The 15,955-nt window shown below is 46.1% G+C and overlaps 1 protein-coding gene and 1 long non-coding RNA gene across 4 annotated transcripts in view; both read right to left on the minus strand.

The window, feature by feature from the left end:
- LOC127525970 (uncharacterized) overlaps window positions 1–15,955 on the minus strand; it is a 495,457-nt gene that overhangs the window by 306,062 nt on the left and 173,440 nt on the right. The gene's annotated exons all lie outside the window — the stretch shown is intronic.
- Window positions 1–15,955, minus strand: part of rps6ka2 (ribosomal protein S6 kinase, polypeptide 2) — a 123,790-nt gene that overhangs the window by 17,953 nt on the left and 89,882 nt on the right. For 2 of the 3 annotated variants that reach the window (XM_028821099.2, XM_028821100.2), the window contains exons 13-14: window positions 5,799–5,929; window positions 2,874–2,999 (exon numbers count right to left, since the gene is read on the minus strand). In XM_028821099.2, the coding sequence (XP_028676932.1) occupies window positions 2,874–2,999; window positions 5,799–5,929 (257 nt within the window). The remainder of the gene's footprint in view (window positions 1–2,873; window positions 3,000–5,798; window positions 5,930–15,955) is intronic. The other variant, XM_051919407.1, reaches the window with a different exon arrangement.

Below are 15,955 nucleotides of genomic sequence, written 5' to 3' on the forward strand. Positions count from 1 at the left end.
TTTATTAATCTAACCAGACAAAATCTAATGAAGATATTAAAGCTATAAGAATGTAATTTCTTTATAACTAATGTACTGAACTATAAGAAACTGCTTTAAACTGATCTTGTGTGAGTCTGTGTGCTGATAAGGGCGTATTTTTAGGAATGCGAGTGCCCTGATGACTCTTTATTTTGGTAAGAAACTCTGTGCACTCCTGTATGTAATAAATCAGGATGTAACCGTAACTTACAGCAACCTGTGTATGACCTCAGAATGAACTGCCATGTTTTTCTCTCTTTGGTTAATGAATAAGCTGGGTGATAAAAAGAGAGGAATTCTTCTTTTAGGCAGGCTGTCTGTTCTGACCAGTCAGTGGCACTGAACTTGCTGGGTTGGGTTGCAGTCTTTTTGATTCACCAAGAATAAAGAAATTGCCTTTTACTTTAAATTTGTGGTTGTCTTCCGTTGTTTTCAACTTCAGCATCCACAAACGCTATGAGATATAATTTGGCATGTGGTCGTTACACCAAAATTGTAGATCTGTATTAACATTTGGGCCAAATCCATCAACCGGAAGTGGAACTTTTACCTGAATACAGTCTCGATTTTTATTTCAATTCCTGCACCTGCAGAGTCTGATTTATTCACCAATTTATTTATTACTTTCATAATAATTGGTCAATATATTATTCATTTGATTTAATTTGTCTTTGATGGTTCTTTAATGTACATAATATAAAAATACAAGGGGGGCTCTGCCCCCTGCTTGCTTTGCTCGCCTACCCCCGGCATTGGGTATCCTGAAATACATTAGTTGAGGTCGTTCGTCTTGGAGCTGTGCCCGCTTTGCTTGCGGCATTTCAGACGCGCGTTGTAGGCGCCTGCGTTCATTGATTTTATCCAGGCGGGCTCGTGTTTGTATCGTTGAGCTGTATTGTGTTTGCATTCGGTGTAAAGCGTTCAGCGGTTTGTACAATCCCAAGCAGCACATTATTGCTAACTTCACTCCGCAGTAGTGCCACTCACAATATGGCGGTGACACCTGCACCTTCACTCATTGTGGACCTGTGGGGCCTCCGTAGCCTCTTCTGTTTGAATCTGGGCTGCAGCGCAGAATCCTCTTTTTTGTGTGGCTGTGTCGTTAGTCATTAGCTATGGGCGCCTTGTTGCTTCATTTCTCATCCACGTCAGTTGAGCTCTTTCGTTTTTGGGCCGTGACTCCTTCGTGCGCGGTGGATACGACTTCACTGGCGGTCTATGAGACGTGCGCTGCACGTGCCTGCGCAGTACGTCTCATGGTCCCATCGCCGTGTACCTGTATCCATGCCATCCGGTTTACCACTCTCGGTTAGTAATATGGATAATCATTGTCTTGTGGTTTATAGTCAAGGGGAGAGCACTCCCGATTTTTTCACATTGACAGCGGCCTTGTTTTCCTCATAGTGTTGGAGACGCCAGCCCATAATTCAAACCTGTCTGTGTGTGACATTATAACTGTGGGTGGATGGGAACTGCGGTTGACAGGGTGGGCTGCAGTGCGTATTAAGTTTAATGCCAAGGCTGTTCATTATTTCTGCGCTTTAATGACTAAAGTCCCCATTATTTGTTTTCATCAATGTAAAGATTTTAATGCATACAGAATTGTGATTTATTTAAATTTATTGAGTTGCAGTGTATTCTGTATTGGCTATCAGATTTGGTATTAAGTTTCAATGCTTTTCTTAGTATCATATCGAGGTTTGAAATGTTGGTATCATAACAACACTACAACCCAGAAGGCGACGGGGTCTCAATACCTTCTGAGTCCAAAGGAAGTCCTTCCAGACCTCAGTAGCTCATCATCAGTTGTCTGCAGGCACGTTGAGATTATAGAAGATAAGAATCATGTCTTAGTATGTATTAAGCATGAAATAAATGAGCTTAGAAGAGAATCAAACCAAATGTCAGCTTGATCGATTGATTAATAAAGCCACATGCCCACATATCTTTTTAGAATGAATGTCAGGAGAAACCAGCACGATTTCATTAATTAATGGGCCTGATGGCTGGAGATGATGAATGAAGGACAACTCGAGGCCAGGAGAGGGAAACACAGACAGGTCAGAAGTTAAGGGCAGCAGAAAAACAGTAAATATTGGTGGTGAGGGGAACCCTGAAAATAACAGCTGCAGTTAGGGAGTCAGGGTACGCAGCGAATGAGGTCGGGATGATAAGAAATGATGATATATACGGCAACTTTTTTCCTGTTTGGGGCTCAACACATTTGAGATGAGTCAATATTACTGTTTATTGCAATAAAGCTAATCTCTCCGTTTGCCTATTCTACGAATCTCTGGCGAATCTTGCGCCACCACGACATTTCCTTTGCTTTGCCCATGTCACGCATGTGTGAATGGCAGACAGCTTAGCGCTCTAGTAAATGTAATTACCCGCCGAGCCAGGGGTTGGCACTGTCCTCTGATCCTTTCTCTCTTTGTCCCTCAGCAGACTGGATGATTGACGGCCCTGCCATCATCTCCGGTGTCCGTCCCCCTAGACCCGCCCCTTCCTACCATCTTCCTTCATAAACTGGCAGACCAGTTACCTACTTCAGTTCAGTTTGGACTCGTGCCTGTAAAGACATCACCACAACTAAATGTGTGGATGGTCTTCTCAAAACTGGCAAATTATACAGGGTAACCAAGGGGGTACCCCAACTCTTTATCTGTATTCTTCGTGTCATTTTACACCATGGAAGGCTTTTAAACACCATTCATTGATGGAGGCTGGTGAAGTGACTGGCAATACACACATTAATTGGCATACAGTGGCAAGTCATCCAGACGCAGTTATCTCGCAGTTCCATAAAGTTGCTCAGTTCAAGTGTTAATGAAACAGGAAAAGGGTCTTACCTTGACAGCATACTCCACTCCGCTTATCTTGTGGACGCACCGTTTACATACTGAATAGGCGCCAATTCCAATATCTTCTCTAATTTCGTAGCCGTCAGTAAAGTGTAAGTTGCTTCCATGCAGCTGCTGAAAAATAAAACACAAAGATTTATGAGACCAACAGAATGTCGAAAGTCTAGTTACTGATTCCTTGGGTCAGGACGCATTCCCAGTGCTCCCCTAAAGGGGCAGTAGTGCTGCACAGCCATTCATGGAGCCCATCAAGCTGTGGGTGGCAGGACCCCCTAGTGGCCAAAGCCCTGTGTGGTGAGCTACTAGGAACCCGCAATTCCAACCAAAACATAAAGTGATAATAAAATGGGCTCCGTGAAATAAACGAGGTTAGCAGGACAGAACGTCATGGCTAAGAAACAGAAGTTGCACACTGATTGGCATGCGGGTGTTCCCCGCTTTTCGAAAGTTCATTTCACAAAAGACCTGCATTAGAAACTGCTATCGCTAACTGAATGACATCAAAAGAAGATCTTTGCTTGAAAATAAAAGGGAAAAGTGAAAAATAGCATCAAGCATTTTGTTTGTGAAGAGCCGTTCTGGGGGGCAGCGGGCACACCGAGCAGCGAGAGTGGCACCGCCAGGCTCCTCCTCCCCTCAGGAACAAACGCTGCACTCGCCATACGGGGGAGCTGGGAAGTCGGACGTCACAACTGCGTCATTTGTAAACTCTGAGTGTTCGCGCAACCCAAGTGGGAAAGTAAACATGGATGCCCTCATGAAAGCAAACTAAGAAATCGAAGAAGAAACTGAAGAGCAGGAAAGGCACCAAAAGTATGCTGCCCGGTCTAAAGGAGACTTTGATGTTCCTTTTCATAATAAATGGAGCTTCATCTGCTTGGCAACTACAACTAAAACAACTGCATAAAGCAACCACTGAGCTCAGCGTACGACCAGCAGGGTGCATCTCGCTGACATCAGTTAGTCCGATAATCGCTCGTTCTCGGTAATCAGTATTATGGACTGAAGTGATCAACACTTGTAATAAATTCAAACTATAAACTGTTACCGTACTTCCTGATCGCGGTGTTGGCCGCCATTTTGAATTGACGTCATAATCTGAAGTCGTACCTGAGAGACCAGGCCTGAGTCTGTGAGGAGGGATTTCGAATCCAGGGTGCATTTTCTTTCCGTTTTCCAATTCAGATATCAGAAGTTAATCAAATGCAGCGTTAACTCAGCACTTCAGTGCCAAGCTGGCATAGCTTTGAATGCATCCAGTGTACCACAAGAATGAATTGGACTGACTGGCTTAAACGGGCAGCTCGAAAGAATCAAATCAGTGGAACGAATCGAAATGCCCACCACAGAAGAGGACATCGGAGAAACAGTTGGGGGTCTCTGTGACGGTTACTTCTGGGGCGTATCGTCGTCACGTCTACTTATGCGCGGTTTCTGTTTTACATTTGAAAAGCCACTGGACATTCATTTCATTTACAGATCAGCCACTGTATGTAAAGCAGAAGAAGCACTGGCTGACGTTTATGAGGTCATCTTTGAAAGTCCTCGTCAATCAGGGAATAGTCAGCGTCAACTGCAACGTGTGCGCTTCTGGACTATTAGCACCTCGTATATACTTTAGAGCCCCCATTGGCACCCATGTCACTTAAATCAGCAAAACTAGAAGAATTGACACGTGGCACGCCACCCATGTGACTGTCATATTTTTGAGGACAACAAAGACTTCACACACACACACACACACACAGGTGTGGACAGAAGGGCATCCCAGCTGGAAGGCCATTATAGTTTAAGGACTCGGGGGACTGGACTGCCTCCTGGGGCCCTCACTGTACTGGGTGGCAGCATCCTTCTGAGTTGGCTCCCATTTGGACTCCATGGGAGTTGCAGTTCTGGTGGGCAGTCCTGTAAGAGTCCACGGGTGTCACTAGAGGGCGCTCCTGGGGGGCTGGCTGACTCAGAAGGTGCTGATGTGTTGGGTCGGGGCGTTAAAGAGGAGCCTCCGCCTCACCTGAGGAGTCAGTCAGGAGTCGAGGAGGGCAAAACCCACCAGGGAGGAGTAGAGGAGTAGTCCCGGGTTCAAATCCCAGCCCAGTCGCTGTCTGCGTGGGGTTTGCGTGGCCCCTGTGTGCCCCATTGTTGACTTCTCTTTGAAACATCATCAGTCCCTCATCATCAGGGTGTCTGCTTCAAGATGATTGGTGACAAAATAAAAGTGTCACTGTGGGTGTGAATGTGCCCTTTGAAAGCCTGGCACCCATTTCTGGGACAGACCTGCTTGGCACAAAATGATCTGACATCCTGGGTTAGAATGCCAGGCATATTTGCCGTCTGGGTGATCTTTGTGTGTTCTCCCGGCGTCTGTGTGGATTTTCTCCTGGTACTTTGGTTTTCAAAGCTAAGACTTGTTTGCTAAGTTTGCTGATGATGCCAAATGTCACCCGTGTTTGTCCGTGAGGGGACTCTGCATGGATTGGCGCCCCACCCTCTGCTGGCTCCTGCCATGTGCCTGAAACAAACAGGACAGCCTGTGGCCCTCGGTTGGACATTGTTGGGTCGTGCCAGTACAGTCAATTTATATTATAAATGTAACATGTCGTCTCAAAATATTATTAAACAGGGCAGACGTGCTTCAGCAGCATAAAGAGGCCCCTGTGGTGCTAAGGGATGGTGAATTATGAGTTAGTAATACAAAAATAAGTCGCTGGCAAATTCTGTGTGTGTGTGCCCTGTGAGGGACTGGCGTCCTGTCCAGGTGTTGCTCCTGCCTTGTGCCCCAACTGCTCCGTGACTCTGCCATGGACAGGCGTGTTAGGAAGATGAATGGATAGAAGTACAGTAGCTAACAACAGGACTTCAGCCAACCCCAGTGCGGCTAAGTACCCTTCTGGTCCCATCGTGCTCAACTCCTACCTGCACAATGGGGTGCACGGCATGCGTAGAGGTCTCCGTCGGAGTCTGATCTGGACCGAGATTGGAAGCAACGAAGCTGAATCCCCTGAAAAGCTGGTGACAGTTGGCACTTGGAGGGACTCCAGGAGAGTCTGTGAGGAGAAGAAGAAGACAGAAATGAGCAGGCGAACGAGTGAAAGAGTGAGAGAGAGTGTGTATCATATCTATCTATGATATAGTGCCTTTCACATCTATCTATCTATCTATCTATTTATCTATCTATCTATCAATCTATCATATAGTGCCTTTCACATATCTATCTATCTATCTATCTATCTATCTATCTATCTATCTATCATATAGTGCCTTTCACATATCTATCTATCTATCTATCTATCTATCTATCATATAGTGCCTTTCACATATCTATCTATCTATCTATCTATCATATAGTGCCTTTCACATATCTATCTATCTATCTATCTATCTATCATATAGTGCCTTTCACATATCTATCTATCTATCTATCTATCTATCTATCTATCTATCTATCTATCTATCTATCTATCTATCTATCTATCATATAGTGCCTTTCACATATCTATCTATCTATCTATCTATCTATCTATCTATCTATCTATCTATCTATCTATCATATAGTGCCTTTCACATATCTATCTATCTATCTATCTATCATATAGTGCCTTTCACATATCTATCTATCTATCTATCTATCTATCATATAGTGCCTTTCACATATCTATCTATCTATCTATCATATAGTGCCTTTCACATATCTATCTATCTATCTATCTATCTATCTATCTATCATATAGTGCCTTTCACATATCTATCTATCTATCTATCTATCTATCTATCATATAGTGCCTTTCACATATCTATCTATCTATCTATCTATCTATCATATAGTGCCTTTCACATATCTATCTATCTATCTATCTATCTATCATATAGTGCCTTTCACATATCTATCTATCTATCTATCTATCTATCTATCTATCTATCTATCATATAGCGCCTTTCATGTCTATCTATCTATCTAGTTTTGTTCAATGGTACAATCAGGTAATTCTTATTCCTCACAACATCAGCACGTGAAACAGTTAAACTGAGATGGCTGACCATCAAAGTCAAGTCTAAGAAAGGGGCAGAGAGAAGGGAATGGCAGACGAGTGTGTGACGTGGAGGTCCGCAGTGCCAGTTTGAATGTCAAAACAAAGGAGAACAGGACAGGCAGGGGGTCAGGGTGATTTTCGGGGTGTTGTAGGTGGGGGGTCAGTAGGGTGCCTGGCAGTGTTTTAGCCTAATTGCGGTCACAGTGGTCATGTGCCTCATCGCATGGCCGCCATCGTGGCATTCACAGTAAAACAGGAGTGGTGCAGTAAATCTGGCACAGAGGTGCAGAGAGGATTTTCTGTCAGGTGCAATGAGCCTCGACGAGGACAAAGTCTTTCCCTTAACACAATTTTAAAGCAGGTCAATAAATTTCAATCCAATGGAAGTGTGAAGGTCGTGTTTGTTTGTCCATCGAGAACTGTAAGAATAAGAGAAAATCACAAAGTGTGAAGACGGGCTGAGGAGCGGACGTCAGTGTCAGTCGGCGCTCTCTGCTGAAGTCTTCATCACGTTTATCTCGTCTCTCCTATAAAACAGCAGACGGCTGTGGAGTGAACGTTTCACGCTCAGTTTCTTTATTGTTTATTGTGGAATGAAAAGCGGGAGGTGATGGACAATCTGAGGACTCATTCAGCAAAAACGTCTTATCAATGGTGGAGCTCATTTGAATAAAGAGGTGATATTATGGCAAAGGTAAACAAATGGCATCGATGAATTATTTGTTGGTCACTTTCTTAATTTCTTATCCGTTGCCTTAAGCCGAGTGGCTAAGTTAGCTGACCACTCATAATTACATTTCCAGGCTCGTCAGATCCTCACACCCCACACCTTACACAGGAGCGTGGATGTCGTTCCACTTTGCTAAACATAAGGCCTTCACACCGGCAGGGAGGATATTCTGCACCTCGGAAGTCAACTCCCTGTTCTGAATGACGATTATTATTTTATGAACAACTGGCCACAATGCCCGTCAAAGACAAGTAATAGAATAATTGAACAAATCGCGGCTACTGCGGTGGGTTGGCACCCTGCCCGGGATTGGTTCCTACCTTGTGCCCTGTGTTGGCTGGGATTGGCTCCAGCAGACCCCCGTGACCCTGCGTTCGGATTCAGCGGGTTGGAAAATGGATGGATGGATGGATGGATGGATGGAAATCATAGCTATCCCGTGTGCACCTGAGGAGTCAGCAGGAGTCGAGGTGGGCAAAGCCCACCAGGGAGGAGTAGAGAAGTGAAAGGAGGAGGAAGGAGAATTATATTTGTGATTACACAGATTTGACGGAGAAGCCTATGAAACGTTCTTGTCAGAGCCATTTGCTAGTTATTTAGGTTATGCCAAGGAGGTTTCCTTCGTTATGTTAAATGTTTGCCTGTATATGAGTGCATAGTCTGTGAGAGGTCCGTATAACTCCACAAGCCGAGCTGAATTGGTAGATTTGAACTGTTTCTGGTCCCTCGGACTACACATTTCTCTCAATCAGTGACCTGCCTTACCGTAAATGAGACACGGAGGGCACTCCGTTTCAAACCGCGTCTTAACGTGCCCGGTATAAGTAACGCCACGTACTGAAAGGTGAAGTAAAAGCATCTTCTAGAATCGAGAACAACGGAAACTTTCCTGTAAAGGCTACGTTTAGAGAAGAGATATTTTTTCCAATTTGTGTTTTTGCCTTTTATTCTATGTGTGTAACAACCCTTTTTTTCTTTGTTCTCGCGTGGCCTGTTTGCTTTGAATTTTCCCCAAACCTTTTCAAGTGAACTTTTGGACTAAGAGGTTTTTTTCAGTACACATTTGTCTCGTGCTTGATGATCGGCCTCACCTACCAGCAGCTACACTTCTTTTATTAATATAAATAAATGTGCTACTTGAACCTGGCACTGCGTTTCTTGTAGTTGTATCTGTGGTTTGGAGGACTGGGGCGCCCCCTACGGACCACAATTTGTATACAGATATTCACATCGGCAGCACGACACGTAAGAGTGACGTAAGAAGATTGGGCAAAAAAACTAATTTTTTTTTTTTGTGTCAAATAACCTAAACCTTTCATAAATAATTTGCTTCAAATTGGCCAGTAAATATCAGGGAACCTTCACTTGATAAAACCCGACTGTCTCTTTCCTTACATTTCAAGGCGCTATATTTACTCAGTCATATGGGTGCCCCCAGTGCAGGCGGACCCACGGGTGTGGTGACACTGGATGGACTGAACAGATGATTATTGGAGAAGTAAATCAGCGCCTGCAGTCCCGGGTTCAAATCCCAGCCCAGTCACTCTTCATGTGGGGTTTGCGTGGCCTCTGTGTGTCCCAGTGTTGACTTCTCCTTGAAACTTCAGTATCTTTCCTCACCATCAAGGTGTCTGCATGTGCCCTATGATAGCCTGGCACCCATTCCTGGGATGGTCCTGCTTGGCACACAGTTATCTGGTATCCTGGGTTAGAATGCCAGGCGTTTTTGCCCTCTGGGTGGTCTTTGCGTGTTCTCCCGGCGTCTGTGTGGGTTTTCTCCTGGCAGTTATCTCTTACTCCACATTCACCGTCAGCACCGTTCCTCAGTGTTTGTGTGTCTGTGAACGTCTGTCTCTTCACCGGTGTCTCCACTCTCGCGTGCGTTTCTGTAAAGCCTGCCATATATATATATATTTTTTTGGGTGCCTTTCTCATCTTCTGTCTAGTTTTATACTTTCAGTCTCTGAAGGCAGCTCTGCCAGCGAGCGTCTTACGCCTTCACTAACGTCTCCCGTACTTCGTGCTTCTCAGACCCTGTCATTATTTTCGAGACCCCATTCTCGCCTCCTGTCTGGTTTTATACTCAGCGAGCACCTTCACTCCTTCTCGTGCGTCTCACACTCGCACTTCGTCTTTCTATCACGTCACCAAAGCCAAACAGACCAATCAGATTGCTGGACACACAGGCCTCCGTGTTTGATCATATAGTCGATTGATTTCTTTGAGTTCCACTTCTCTCTTTTAGCTTGAATGGAAAAACCATTACAGTTTATTTTTTTATTTATTTTTTATTCTAAGGCCAATGTTATTTGTCCCTGTGTGACTCTGCTGTCATCAGGCTCTTCCTGGGTCCCAGTATAGTTATGGTTTTCTTACTGGGGTCCTCAGAATAAACAGCTTAAGAACTCCTGATCTATGCGAGTGTCTTCAGTGTAAACTGCAAGACACAAGTGTGCTAGTGCGCCGTTTAGTGGTGTTCACTATAGAAAGGCGCTATATGGAATGGATGTCCTCGTCTGTGACTCCCATTGTGACCTGAACGAGTCACTTTACCAGCCCACGCCATGCAGATTGCTGTATGTGTAAAGGGTCTTTAGACTAATGCAGGGCACCAGCTCACATGAGGCTTGAACAGGACGTCTGACTTTAATGTGCAACATGGCCCCCGTGTCACCTGTGTACCCAGGCCACTTTCGCATGTTGTGTTCCCACTGCACAACGTGAACTGTAACCTTTATGCAAAAAATGTGACGTGTAAAGAAGAGTGACGTGGCGTGAAGTGAGGTGGGTTCACAGGAGACCCTCCATGAGTATTTTAATGTGGTGCACAGTGAGGCACACGGGGCAGGTGGGTATGAAGGGTGACAGGGTGTAAAGTTTGGAGCGATTAGGAGTTCACACTGGACACCCCCCCCCCCCCCCCCCCCTTACTGCTTTGAGCTGATTGTGTTTCCACAGGGAGGCTTATTGCTTCAATGCGGCACATGGAGTGGCACACCAGGGAGCAGGGCACAATGGGCACTGGCCGGGGGCTCAGCATGTTTCTGATGCCAGTGCATGTTTCTAGTGTGCCACTTTGTTAAGGCAGCCCAGCCAGGTAGGAGGCCATAAAGAGTAATGTGGTGCCCCATCTTCACTAATGACTACCAATCAGAACCATTCCTCACCCAAGCCCTACCCACGATAGATTCTAATTGAAGAAAAGGTACACGCCCTTGGAGGAGGAGCTAAGAGAAGGAGCAGGCGCTACAAATGGCCTGAGGTCCTGCAGTGGGAGTGCTGCAAAAAGTTTCTGGAACAAATGTCCTCGTTTGTGACACCCATTGTGACCCGAGCGCGTCACTTCATCAGCTCGCGCCATGCAGGTTGCTGTACGTTTCCAGAAAGTCCCTGAAAAAAAGTTCCTGCATTGGGAACTTGAATCTCCACCGTTGTCAACCGTCCAGAGCTCATCAATTAATTCATGGAGAGATCCATTTGGCTTCCATTGTTGTTTACTTCGTTGCTTTGTGTGTTTCAACAAAATTGGCATTCGCACTGTGTGTGTATGTAGGGGTGTAGCACAGGACTCAGATACACAGACAGTCTCTGGCCCCCCACTCTCAGTAATAAGCTCATTCCAGGCCTTGAGGCCAAGGTGGGCCCTGCGTCATCATTACCCCCCCACCCACTTTGACGCCAATGCATCTGCACTCGTATTTTAGCTGAGATTTGTTCACAGCACTCTGCAACCACACTCAGTGAAGGACGCTATATAAATAATACGTGTGCATTGTATTGTATTGTATTGTATTAATGCCCGCTCTCTCATGCAAGACGTCGCCACGCTGACGATGGGTGAGAGGTGAAGGCCTCAGATTATCGATCCACCTCATCGAGCCTCCTCATGGTCCTCATCAGGCTTTATTGAAATGTTGAACCTGAACTGCCTTGGCATTGATGCTGCATGGAGGACAACTGTTGGCATATCAATTACAAGTTGGTGTCACACAAGTCACGGCTGTTAAAGAGTGTGCGGGCATCGTCAAGAGATCTGGGACTGACTGATAGGGAGAGTGGGCTTTTTTCTGAAGTGGTGGGCTCTCGTTATGTGCAAAGTGCTGGTCCAGGATTGGGCATTCGTGTGTGCATGTGTGTGTGTGCGTGTGGGCACACATGCCTTTATTCTTTTGCACACATGTCCTATTGTTACTGCTTCCATGGATTCAGGGTGGCTGAGTGTCAAGAGTGGAGGAGCCCAACAGAACGACTGAGGGATGCGGTAGCGTCTCCCATGCCAGTTCTCCTGATCGATTCGTCACCCCGTGGGTGAGGCGGCACTTCAGCGGAGGTGGAAAAGCAGCTGATTGAGCCGAAATGCTTGGCAGCCATCCTCTCCCAAATGGCAGACGGGCAGAATGGAGGAGTAGGATTCATAAGAGGGCCGAGAGGCTCTTTAAATCATCAAGCTGCTTGTTATTTTACTTTTATTGAACCTTGGCACATGAATCCGGGGGTGGGGGGGGGGTGTATGTGGGTAGAGCTTGAAAACAGAAGCGGGCCACAGAGGCATGAGGTGTGAAAACGAACAAACTGAGCTTAGCTGCCACGGTCTTTTGTGTTTGATTATCTGTTACGGGACAAACCCACATGATTCTGTCACTGACTGGTGGGGACGTCAGACGACACGACTGCACCTCATGGGTCAGGGCCACGACCGCCGCTGATTTGCTAGGATTACATGAATGAACTCTGCGACTGAAAATCATTCAACGTCACCAAAATGTTTGCTTCTCATTGCCTGGCATTGGTCTTCCTGTTTTTAACCCAAACTTTTTTCCTTTTTTTTGTTTCTCTACTGGGGATCCAATTTATAAAAAATTTGCATGGATTTGAGCCTGAAAGTATGCATATGGCAAAAAAAAAAAAATCTGATTTATAAAACCTGGCATATGCATATTTTATAAATCACAATCATCTTGAAATGTGCCAATGTGAATCACCTCAAACCCCGCCCACTTGCCACCCTTATACACCCATATATGGACTATGCTAATCAGCCTCGTGATGCTGCAGACCCATCTGACACCTCCAGACCCTGGTGCCTATGGTGTGAGTGTGCCAAGGGCATGCATGGCATTGTAGCATCTGAGGGAGCAGGGAAAGTTTATAGGTTCCAGCATCTGACTGGTATGCCACCCTTACGTGGCACACATTTGTTGTCATAATGAATAGTATGAGGCACTGTGGGTTCAGCCAGTTACCTTACCCACATCACAAACAGTGCCACCCACTAGTGGACCAAGGCCACCCAGCCACGCTTTTGTTCACTCAGGTGGTGGCATCACAGATGACATGTAGATTAATGGAATGTCACTGCTCACAGATAATGAGCACAGCGCCATTCTTGCTAGATGCCCTTATTGAGATACGAGGGCCACCTGAATTCTGCTGCAAGTTGCCTTTTTATGTTGTCATTTTTTATGTTATGTTTCATGTGTGGACAACCACAGCATTCAGAAACTGAACGGGGCGCCTCGCCAGGCAGTTTATGGCTTCCAAGGCAGAGGGCATGATGGAGTGAAGCTTGGCTGAGATATTCCTGACCTGCCAGCTAATCCACTTTGTCACCGGCAAGCCAACTGTTGTTAAAACCTGCATATGAGCAGACTTGGCGCGATTGTGGGCAGTCTGTCTTACTAATGCCAGGCCCGTCGGTCTAAAGAACAGCTCAAAGCACATTATTAAAACGGCTCGATAATACGATTTATTATACAGTGGCTCATCATTTAGCTGGTTTGGCTGCAGTTCCCACCTTGACCAAGGGTGTCGTCATTTCCCAGTTTCTCTGAAAATTTGTGTATGGATGCTTCAGAGTTTTCCCATCAAGTTGTCTTTTATAAATCCCAACTTTTATGCAGAAAGTTGCATGCACACATTCTGGGCCTTTAATGTGCCCCCCCCCCCAACCCCCCCCGGTCTCTTCTATTATTCCTGGACCTTTAGGGCCTGACATTGTTGCCTTCGCTGCAGTCCATGAGCCTTCAGGCCCAGAGACAGAACTCCTATGTTGAGGCTGCACCTCATCACTGGGATGGCGAGAACACAGAAGGTCCGTGGGCCATGCCAAGCATCTCTCTATCAGTGCCAGACACAAAGAAAATCCTACATACTCGGTGGTGGACTGCTGGGGCCTTTAACTGGCCATGTAAGTAGCAGGGGAGAGAGTATTTTCAAGACAGGTTTCTCCCCTGGCTGACAGAGGGCAGCTGTGGTGCCACGGGCATGGGAGCGCAACCCTACAGGGGCCCTGTAGTCACTGCCAGGGGATGCATGAACTTTTACAGGGCCCTATTTGGCAGCACTTCTGCCACACCCAGAAGTGCTGTTGGAAGAAGCTCGTTGGGCACCTGGACTCCTTCTGGAGCCAGTCACCAGCACCCAATGGCCGGAGTCGGGAGGAAGAGGACAAAGCGTGAGGAGGAGTGGAGGTGGAAGAAGGGACTGTGTGGGGCTGTGTGTTGGTGTGCTGTGCACAAGACTGTAAATAAACTGTGTGCTGGGTGCAAAGTTGGCTTCCATAACTCCAAAAACGAAATGATTTTCTAACACAAGAAATTATATTGAGTGCATCAGGAGACATTGGAAACATTCGGATTTGACAACTAAGTTGAGTTTTCTTTAAACATTTCAACAACACGTCAAACTACTGAGCTGAAGTTATGGTGTGTTTAATTTGTGCACAGCAAGTGCCAACTGCTGGGGGATGGCAGCAATGCTCCGGCTGTCCTGGGCTGGCACAGCTGTGTCGTGGTTTTAATAGGACAGGGACGCGGATGGTTTGCAAAGCATCTCGTGATATGTTGCTGTGTTATACAGAGTGAGCCAAAATGAAGCACCCCATTTCTCAAGGTAGAGGCGGCCCAGTGGGTTGGGCTGGGGGTCCTTTGAATGGCGATCCCGTGCAGTTTTCAGTCGGCCACATGCCCTATTGCGGTGCACACTGTGCTTTCACTGGCGACGCGTTCTTCAAAAACAACGAATCCATCATCGCCACGCAACGCGCCTTCAGAACGCACTTCAGCATTCCTCCTAACGGTGACGACGTCCCAAATCGAAAAAACAATTCTAAATTTAGACAGACAGGTACAACATTAATGAGAAAACCTGCGAACTTTACGAATGCCTGTAAACATCCAAGCTGTAAGGGCATCCATTCTGCAGTCTCCTAGACGTTCAGCGCCCTTCTGCCTCGGGCATTTCCAACACGTCTTTGATTTTGCACGAGGACCTTCATTTCCATCCATACTAAATGATGGGAGTGCAGGAACTCGCTGAGAGAGACTGGGAGAGCCGCAGAGAGTTGTGCGCCAACATTCTGTAAACCGTTCATCGAGATGTGACGTCAGCGACGAGACACATTTCCATTTGAATGTTTGAGTAAATAAGCAAAACTCTGGCTATTGGGCTGAAACCAACGTCATCAGAGACCCCTGCACAGTAAGTGAGTTACAGTTTGGTGCGCCATTGTAGGATTTGGTATTGTAGGCCCTTACTTTTTTTGAGGAGAGGGGAGCGACGATCACCGTCACTACAGAACGTTACACTGAAATGCCAGAGAACTGGAAGAAATGGATGTGGTGGATGGCAGGTTTGAAGAGGGTGGAGTAACAGCTCATACGGCCTGAGTGGAGATCCATTTAAGTTTTCCAGGGAAGCTGATCTCCCTACACTACAATGTCGGGTGGTCTTCATGTTGGTCTGATCTCGCTCCGTGGAAATTCTTCTCAAGTCGAAGGTCTACACACACCGACCTCAAAAACTTGATGCCCTCAATGATGCTGTTCTCCAGCTATTGCCCTTGAAATGGCCAAACGAGTCGTGCGAGGGTTCAGAAATCATCTCAAAGAGTGTATCGCTAATGATGGCCACCACCTTGAAGACATCATTTTTAAAATACAGTGAAAAAAAAAATCTATTTTGTAGACCCGTATGTCATAATGACATTTCTTTTATCTCAAAGCGTTTCTGTAGAATAAACGTTTGAAATGCAGTACGTCTTTTTGGCTCACCCTGTATTATTGCTTTCTGTCGCCCCCACCATCTTTAGTGGTGATTTTCTCACTAGGAGTATCAGGGGTGATTTTCTGAGGAAGACCCCCTGCTGTGACTATTTCCCTGTCATTTCTGGGATTCCCTAAAGGTACAACCCCCCCCCCCCACCGTCCCCCACCCATCTACGAATATCGCTGGCGATTCTCCAAAGGTTACCGGGCCACACTAAACCCAGCCGGGCGAGACAGTGTCACGAGAAAAACACGTTGAAGAACTCC

The sequence above is a fragment of the Erpetoichthys calabaricus genome, chromosome 15 (genome assembly GCF_900747795.2).
Source record: "Erpetoichthys calabaricus chromosome 15, fErpCal1.3, whole genome shotgun sequence".
NCBI lineage: Eukaryota > Metazoa > Chordata > Cladistia > Polypteriformes > Polypteridae > Erpetoichthys > Erpetoichthys calabaricus.